Below are 10,133 nucleotides of genomic sequence, written 5' to 3' on the forward strand. Positions count from 1 at the left end.
AATGGCCAATATGTCGGCAGGCAGGAACCCCTCATATGAGTAGATGTTGCACAATAATATAAAAGTGAATATAATAAAGAATAAGGGTACCATTCATTGTATTCACTAAACTCTATTGTGTGCTTCTTTGTCTCTCAACCCTCTTGAACTCCATAGCTTCTACCTTGTATCCACCATTGCCTCCTCTCACATAGCACAAAGAGTCATTAACTTTAAAAGCTCAACATTACTCTCATAAACACCTTAGACACAATTGGTTTGGGGCGACACTATAAAAAAATGTATAATCGATATAGGGACTTGTGTCAATATAGTCAATAGATGAGGCTTGAAGCGTGGGACAATCAAATAGTAGAGAACATGTACTTCGACTTAGATGTGGTTGATGGGTCAAAGGTGAAACCCAAGGAGATTTGGCTAGTGTAAACTATGGCAATGAAGTTTTAGATACCCGTAATAATGAAGGGTATAGGCTATAATACTTGTATAAACTCCTACAAAGATGGACAATGCTAGACTTATAGAAGATTGTGGTAATGGCCTAGTGCTCTTTGACAATAGGACAAGCAATATGTGTTGAAATGGAAACTTAAAGGACCTTTCTTATAGATCTTGATGCTATATCCAAACTACTAGTAGCATAGAAGGCACTACACCACATGTTAGCATCATGAACAAGTACGTTTACAGTCTAGAGGAAGAATAAGATTGAATGCATGTCCTAGTTATGGTAGACTTGCAATTCACAAACAATGATTGATATCAGACTCAATGCAATTCACAGACAATGATGGATTTAAAATGGCCAATGTCAAAATCAATGTAAAAATGCCAAAAGCATGTGTACTACTACACTAGATCTCCATAATTAGAGTTTCAAGCTATGAGATTGCACCCCCACTAACACAAAATACAATTCAACAACTATTCTCTACAAGAGCAATCCAAAATGACCATATTCCTTGCTCATTTTTACATTAAGCTCATTGCAAAGGAAGGATGCATGTTACAATTTATCAAAGAAGGACCATACCATAAAACTTTGATATGTGAAGCTTGGACTAAGATAGGGTAGTTGAAATTAGTATTATGCATTTGACACTCTTGGGATCCAGCTTACTTCTCTTGTCCTTGGGCACATGGCAAAATGCCTCACATCCAAAGACACAGAGATGCGCATAAGAGGGGGGTTTTCCAGTCCATACCTCCTCTGCAACCTGGAAATCCAAACCACTAGAAGGTGATCTGTTTATGAAATGCACAGCTGTACTAACTGCCTCAGCCCAAAAGCTCTGTGGTAGGCCTATATGACTAAGCATATTGCATACACGCTCCTGGATGGTTCTATTCATCCGCTCAGCCAAACCATTCTTGGGGGGGTGTAGGGGGTGGTCAATTGACGCTTAATACCCCTCTCATCACATAACTGCTCAAAAGCACGTGAGATATACTCACCCCCATTATCTGTCCTTAGGCATTTTAGCCTATACCTAGACTGGTTCTCAACCAATGCAAGCCATCTCTGAAACACAACCAAGACATCGGAGTTCAGCTTAATGGGATAAGCCCAAATTTTTTGTGAAAAATCATCTATGAACGTAACAAAATACTTTGCACCACCCATAGACTGACAAGGCATGGGCCCACAGACATGCGAATGTACCAATGCCATGGGCTCACTCATGCGTGGCCTACCAGACTTTTTATGCATAGACCTAGTCTGCCTGCCATAAAGACAATGCTCACATGAATCAAAACATGCATAATCAAGGGGCGGTAAGTACTGCAAAACAGAAAGCATTTTCATTCTCTTCAAAGATATATGGCCCAAACGGGCATGCCAAAGAGATACATGTGGGATAGAACCCACAGACAAAACATTATCAAGGGAAGAAGCGGATACAATCAAGGGATAGAGGCTGCCAGCCTTGGCACCTCTCGCAATCATAAGTCTGCCATGAGTGATTTTCCATGTAGAGTCTCCAAAAGATACATGATAACCTGCATCATCAAGCTGTCCAACTGATAGGAGACTGCGTATCAAAGCATGTACATGACGTACATTCTGCATAACAAAACTGTTGCCAGAAGGAAACTGCAGCCTAACATCACCAATGCCCACAATATCAAGAAAGCTGTCATCACCCAAGTGCACAGAACCTGAAACAATATGGTATGAATGAAACCACTCTCGGCAAGGTGTCACATGAAAGGACACACCTGAGTCCAAGAGCCAACACTGTGCATACATAGAGTGTATCTCTGTCATCTGCGAAGCACTAGAAGAAACTGCAAGGATATAATCATCATCATCAACATCCTCAGGCTGCATCACATTGATCTCTAAAATTTTAACACTGGACTTTGCAGGCACTATGCTATGATCAGAAGACTTATCCTGTACTTTTTCTTTCCCCTTATTTTTGTGCCTTTCATTGCGCAGTTCATGGCATTGTGGCCTAATATGGCCCTTTTCCCACAATGGTGACAAGTAACATCTGCATTCCTGCCACGGGATTTGCTACGTGACTTCCCAAGAGACTTGGACCGAGATTTCTGATAATCCTGTCCACTACCACTGCCATTGCCATGCTTTCCATATCCATCATTCCCACCTCTAACTGTCATAGCATGCGACACACGAGACGCATCGAAATTCTTACAGTTAACCTCTTCCTGCAAAAGAGCACTCTCAATATAAGATAATTTCAAGGTAGTAGTAGAGCCACATAATGCAGTGCGGAATACATCCCACGACTCATTAAGAGTACCAAGCAAGAAAAGAGGAGTGACATCCTCTGCAAAAGTGATGTCTTGCGAAGTCAAGTTCTTGAGTATAGCATGGAACTGGCTCAAGTGAGCAGACATAGTCACATTCTCCTTCATGTGTAGATCCATAAGTTGCTTCAACCAATACATTTGACTCGCTGGACTTTTCTTGTCATAGAGATTCTTGATTTTATCCCACAACTGCCATCCACTCCGTTCTTCCTCAAATACATTGTAGTGAACCTGTTCTGTGAGATACAATACAATGGTGGACTTGGATGCCCGCTTAACCTCAAAGGTTTGATTTGCGATTTCTGCACCAACACCTGCCAAATCTAGCTCTTTCAATAAGAGTAATTTGTACCATCAAGCTTAGTGATGTTGAAAATAGCATGATCAGTGGACGAACTCGCTATAATGTAGGCTGTAAGACTATAGACAGTTCAAAACTGCTTGCTATTTACTGCAAAAAATGACCAAAAATTTCACTAAAATTGAGGAAAAATGGTGAGGAAAGTGGAACCAAAGCTGGTGCCCACCAAGTACTAGTGAAAGTACATCAATTCAGAGTATTTCAGCATGAAAAATCCATGTCAGTCCATACATATATGCTTGTTGTAATGAATTTCAGATTTCAATAAAAGAGAGCTAATAGTGCCAAAATCGGATCCCAAGGCAATCGGATATTGCCAAGACCAAAGCCAGCATCATGCGGGCATAGCATAATCATATGACAGTCGATAAGCATGAATCCAACACCCAAGTATATTATACAAACATCTGCCAGTGAGTAGGCACACCCCCCCAGTCAATGGGGCAAAGTGTTCTTGCCACTACCAAAACTTGATACAAGTAGGTGTTAGTACACAAAGATACGGATCCAAAACTGAGACTTAGCTCATAAGCATGCAGTGAACCAAGACATATGATGTATCATCCTAAAAGGTAAGAAGTCCCAAAGTCTCAAGTGTCTGTAACTGCTCAATAGCATGTAACGGCTCAATGCATAAAAGTACCGCTTGCTCAATGTCTGATAAGCATTCAAGAATGCTCCCACTGGCACAAAAGTCGTATATACGAGCTCAAGAGCTCAAGCTAAGACAAGACACAGTGCCAATGACATAAGTCCAAGACAATACATCAATAGTACATCCCGAACATGTAGACTGTAGAGCATCCGCATGTAGCATCCATAAGCATATAAGACATCAAATACATCCCAATCCAAACTCTAACAAGCTAAGTAACATCCAAGACTACTCCAGATAATCCAAAATGCATCCAAGGTAGAGCTTCAATGAGCACTCAAGCTCAACGTATACATAGGATAATCAACCGTGACATGAGCATCAAGTCGTATGGAACGGGTATGCATAAACCCAAGAAGCATCATTGTCAAAGCATATACCAATATCAATAAATGCGGGCTGAAATAAGCTCAAGCTTCCAAAAACATTTGGATTCAATGACAAGCTCAAAGTCGTCCCTCGATGATCAATACATCATAGTATAACCCAAGACATACATTCGGAACCAATAGGCATATGTCAAAGCATGAAAGATAGCTTCAGTCCAAGAGTATTGAGCATGCATTTACTGTTATAAACTGTGTATTTCCAGCCCCAAAATCAGGCCAAAATCATAGCATTACATGTAGCTTCAATCCCCCAATCAATCGGGATGCAATAGGCATCAAACCGGTTATGTAGTTATGCCCAAACAAGCATAGGTATACAAATACATGCTGTCTCAGACCTGAAATCTATTGCAAAAGATTCTGTCATCAAAAATTGGCAAATCTGACATCACCATCGTATTCGGAGCATGCCAAAATCCCAACGTAGACTCTTACCTTGCCTAAATCGGGTTCCGAATGCTCGAGATATGACAAAAAGAGTGATTTTTAAGCTAGATTTTGAAACAGGCACAAAAAAAACAGTCACAATGTGTGACCGGGCCTTCCTTTATTCAAACTGTCACCAAAAGAATAAAGAATAAAGTGACGGTGACGGGCGCCCACCACTTGCAGTGTGCAGTGGCGGTGACTGTCTCAATGTAGTAATACACGGGCGGCTAGGCGGAGGTGCCTTTACCCCCAAAGAGAAATTTAGTAGCCCAAGTTCTGATGCCAAAGAAACCCAAGAAGAAGTAATAACCCGAAGAAGAGCCTTAACAACAAATCCACATGAAGAAGATTGAGAGACAAACCCCAAATAGATAAATATAGGTGTAGGTGGTTGTATATGCACATAATCACGAGGTCACTATGGGTGCGTAATAAGTTGCTCAAATCTCAATGATTTTTCGATGACAACTCCACCCACGAGGTACCCAAGGAGCACCATAGAGTTCAACTTGTACCTACCAAAGTGCATGTAGCTCTAGAACCAACAAGTAAAAAGACACCAATTGAGCCAAAAGACAAATAGCAATCAATCTCTCAACCATTGCTCCAATACCAAAATAGAAGAAGGTGTATTTAAATCAAGCTATCTTGGAAGCAGGTGATGGTCTATATTATATAAGCACGAGCAATCCCTTCAACCTTGACCACAACAATGGAAAAGCCACATAAGTACCAACTCCTTCAAAATCCATTAGCACAAAGTGCTAGATTTCATGAGAACAACTAGATGCAAAGAGTGCTAATGCACCATGTTACCAAGGAGAGAAGTAGATGTGGAGAGTGAAGTAGAGAAGGATCCCATCTTGATGATAAAATTGACTTACAAGTTAGGCAAGAGACATCCTACCAATTCCCTAGAAGTACCTATGAGCTTGGATAAATCCTTGAAAGACTGTAAGATAGACTCAGGGACAAATTCCTAGCCAACTTGAAGCTACTCGAATAACTCCTAGAGACAAATAAAAGTCCACAAACTTTTCTTCTAGCTTATATGGGAGTCCTAGCACATCTTCTTTCCTACTTTTGGTAAACTTCTCACCATCACTAGACTAAAGGAAGTTCTTGAACATACTTTCAAGTTTAAACTTTAAGAGTTGATTATAGTACCATAGCCATAGCAACGAAATCGAGTTGGAATCCCTTCTAATTATCCAATTTGGCTCTTACCCTTTTAGAATCCATTCCCATATTTCCATATTTGCATTTGAGTGACCCCAAGCCAAGAAGCTTGGAACCGCTAATTTGGGGGGGGGGGGTGTACTTTCTCTTGACGAATCCTATTTGTTCCTTTCTAACCAAACCATCTAGGTGGTGCTGAGAGTCTTCTTAAGAATGCCTTCAAAGGCTATGGTTCTTCTTCCTTTTTTAATTCAATTTCACAAAAAAAAGAACATCGACAAATTGTGTTAATATCCTCCAACATGAGGGTACCAAGTTCACTTCGTGAAGTTTATGACACGTTTAAGCTAGTGATATGCTAGGTTTGATGGTTCTCTCTTTTGTCTCCTCCCTAAAGCATGACTTGATTGAGGCATCACCATTTGTATTTTCATGCATCTTGGTATCCCTCATAGTTTTTTTAAATGTGTTAATTGCCTTACGACATAGATTATTAATGGGTTGAGTGTGCCTTTCACCATTTGTGGGTAGTTGCTTTGCATGTTGGCAAAAGATTGTCTCATGGTGCCCAAACCACAAACTTGTATGCACACACCCCACATCCCAACCAAGCGGGCTGCTGCATGAATCCCTCAAGGCCTTCGCACTTGAGGGATTGTGAACAGAAAAGGATCACCATGTTAATCACTTTACTGACGTGGCACCTACTTTATAGTTAAATTGAGGTCCCTCTGATAACCATAGGGGAAAGCTATGCTCATAATAACCTGCATGGTTAAACCACAAAAGAGACCTTTAATTTAGTACTAGGCGCTCCGTGCCTAGACTCGCCCCGACGCTTCGCACCGGGGCGGGTGCGATTTTTGCAGGCGAGGGCGGGTGCTGGACGCGTGGCACTCGCCCTCGCGTTCTCTTTTTCTTCTTGTGGGGGAGGTGGGGGGCTGCCACGTGGCACCTGTCCCCCACCTCTCCTTAACTAATAGTATAGATTATAAAAAAAAAGCCATCCGAGAACAAATGTTTTGGGGTGGTCAAACCAAGCCTTCATGTGCATCACTTGAGAGAGTTAGCCTATTCGAGTTAAAGGTCAGTTAAACTGGAATCTGGATCCATAGACAAGGCTATCATAGTGGTCCGTGGAGGAAGCCATCTTGAATGCAAGTCTATTGACCGTCATGTGATGGGGCCCTGGTTCTGTTATCATCCATGTGACACGTGTCCATGACTCAAGCCGTCAGCATGGCTACTTATTGAGATAAATCGCTCATGTTAGAGAGAGAGAGAGAGAGATTAGAATTGCGTTTCAAATTTCAAACTTCGAGCTTCCGCCCGCCGAATTGTTTCATGTGTTCTCTCTCTCTCTCTCTCTCTCTGGCTCCCCAACGCCCGCGCGCGCGCTCGCATAGACTCAGAAGCTCGCATCTATTTCCCCTCTTTAGGGCCAACACCACAGCGATTGTAACGAGAGCAGGCCAGAGGGTTCCTCAGATTGTTGCCATGCGAGATCTGTATGGTCCTAACTTTCTGTCTTTGTTGCCATAGCTCTCTCTCTCTGTCTCTCTCTCTCACAGTGTGAAGAAGCGTCATGAGAGAACGCAATGGCGCGGCCTTCTACGAGACGTTGCGATCGTGTGCACTGGCATCGTCCTCTTCCCCGGTTCTTATCTTCCCGTCTGCCGCTGACACCGACGCCCTCTGTGCATTGAAGATCGCAACACATCTCCTGGTACAGGATTCTATCAGGTACTCTGTGTATCCCGTAGCAAGCTTCGGTGACATCAGCGGCCTGGTTGGCTCCACCCTCTCGGTTGATGGCCAGCCCATCGTTGCCCTCCTCATCAATTGGGGCTGCTCCCGCGACGTCAAACACCTGTTCAGGCTTGGATCCGAGGTTAGGGTCTTTGTCATCGACAGTCATCGCCCTATTCACTTGCACAACCTCTGCGATGACAACCGTCAAGTGACCGTCCTCTACACACACGAAGACGAGTCGCAGACCGACATGGCCTATGATTTTGATGTGGCTACGCTGGCAAATGCATGCAGCTTGCTGAGTGACGATGAGTCTGGGCAAGATTCTGATGCAGGAGAAGATGAAGAGGATGATGAAGACAGTGAAGATGATGACAGGGCAACAGGCAGGCACATTGGCTTAGGTGGACGAAAGCGGAGAAGAATGGACGATGAGGAGGAAACTGAGGAAGGGGAAGGGGATTCTCTGCTAAGGGGAATAAGAAGGAACAGGCGACAGTACTATAGGATGGGAACCTTCCATGGAAGGCCGGCCGGATGCCTCCTTTACGATGTAGCACATGCTTTACACAAGAACAACAATGAGCTCCTGTGGCTTGCATGTGTCTCGCTGACTGATCAGTTTGTTCATGAGAGGCTGACAGGCGAGAGATACCAGGCTGGTGTAATGGAGCTTGAGCAGCACATCAATGGTGCCGGCAACTTGGAGATGATCACTTCCATCACACTCAAGGACGGCACTAAAGTGCGGGTCCCTGACGTGTCCAGGATCTCCTATGAAGACGAGCCTCGCCTGATGCTGCTGAGGGAATGGACTCTCTACGACTCCATGATCTGTTCCTCATATGTTGCAACCAAGCTTAAGACATGGAGTGATAACGGATTGAAGAGGTTGAGACTGCTGCTAGCCAAGATGGGGATTGCATTGGTGGAATGCCAGCAGAAGTTTCAGTACATGAGCTCTGAGATGAAGAGGAGGTTGAAAGAGGAGTTCCAGAAGCTGTTGCCTGAGTATGGCCTGAATGATCTCTACTACAGGAGCTTCCAGAGGCTGCATGGCTACAGTTCCAAGGTATCGGCTGCTGATGTTGTGTATGGGGTCACAGCCCTGCTCGAGTCATGGGGCTCCTTCCAGCAGAATGATGACTCCTGGGCAGATCAGTTCTGGAATGCATACAGAGCCCTCTCTTTGAACAACCTGGAGGACCTGCAGCTTGGCATGCAGCGTGCCATTAATGTGCAGCGTGCAACCCTCCGCCAAGGCAGCCTGGCCATCACAAAGAAAGGCTACATCAAGACTGCTCGAGGCTTTCGGTGGCTCAAGCTTGAAGAGAGCTCTGATGGTGAGCTCCTGGCCCACCCTCTTTCCTTAACGAAATTCTGCTACTTCCTGATGGATGCTCTCAGGGAGAAGGGAGCCAGAATGAAGCCTATGATTTGTGCTGCACTGAGGCCCAAATCCAAGATGGTGCTTATAGTGGGCGTCTCCAACAGGCCTCGTCTGGGAGCGCAGCATGGGAACAGATTTGGGATTGCCTTTCGGTCTGTAGCAGAGGATCTGGGTGCAAGTTTCACTCATGATGCTTTTGAATCATCCTGGATCCAATTGGATGTCACATCTGTAAATGCATTCATGATCCGTATCTCTGAGAAGCTTTACTAATAACTGTCGGGTTTCACTTCAGATCTGTATTAAAACCCACCAACTTATTTATGATTTCGCTGGAATTGACTTCTGATTGTTTGCTCATGGAGGACTCTTTATCGCAAGCTGTGCACCTTCTGCTGCTGTAACAGGCTCTACAGAGCAATAAAGGGATTTGTATTGAGTTTTGTACAACGTTAAAATACCTATGAGGATATGCCATAGCTCACTCTGGATGATTAGGGGTCGTGTCTGAGCGTTTCACTCATCGTGAAACCATTCAGGTTTTTCTCTCATGCTTCAGGTCTCTTGCTAAGTTGGCAGCTAAAATTCGATTTATCGCCGAATTTCGGAACCAAGCTTATGGCAGAAACAGTTGTATTTAGGAGAGTGTTTTTAGGGCACGATGACATTTCTGACGTTTGCCAGAATTGCAGCACAGCCTCTTCACCGGGCACATTGGAGCGATCTCTGATTGCTTTCTTTTTTCCAAACATGCAGCTTGGGTCCTTTTTTCTTGAAGAATCCTTTGATTAGGTTTTCCTGTTGTTCAATCTACGACTAAAGAGACCTTATCAGGTTTTTAAGTAGCCTAGATTTATCACTGTTAAATATAGTATAAGTTGCATTCCTCTGCAACTAGATGAACCACAAAAAGTTAGCTCTCTGCCAGTTTCCAAATAGCAGTATGCCAGTAGGCAGCCGACTAGATTCACCAAGCAGGAACTCTCTCCAGTCGACTTTACACTTGTGATAGTGCTTCATGATTGTGTAGCAGGGATAGGGCTTCCTCATCAGATATGCAGTTAAAAGCAATAGGATAAAGCTTCTACCTCTTTTTCAGATTTTGCACAAATGCTACTTCCTAGACCTAGCTTTTTGGCCCTCTCACTGGTCCAGACTGTTTTGTGGAGGATTAGCCACGTGAGGGCTGATTGCTTA

At 43.7% G+C, this 10,133-nt stretch overlaps 1 protein-coding gene across 1 annotated transcript; it reads left to right on the forward strand.

Moving 5' to 3' along the window:
• The first annotated feature begins 7,085 nt into the window (after positions 1 to 7,085).
• On the forward strand, positions 7,086 to 9,547 carry CDC45 (cell division cycle 45). Its single transcript, XM_087684005.1, has one exon. The coding sequence runs from the start codon at positions 7,380 to 7,382 to the stop codon at positions 9,207 to 9,209; it is 1,830 nt and encodes a 609-aa protein (XP_087540131.1). The 5' UTR covers positions 7,086 to 7,379; the 3' UTR covers positions 9,210 to 9,547.
• Positions 9,548 to 10,133: the final 586 nt, after the last annotated feature.

Source organism: Lygodium microphyllum, chromosome 8 (assembly GCF_053477565.2).
Source record: "Lygodium microphyllum isolate KBCC chromosome 8, Lygodium_microphyllum_v1.1.10, whole genome shotgun sequence".
Classification (NCBI taxonomy): Eukaryota; Viridiplantae; Streptophyta; class Polypodiopsida; order Schizaeales; family Lygodiaceae; genus Lygodium; species Lygodium microphyllum.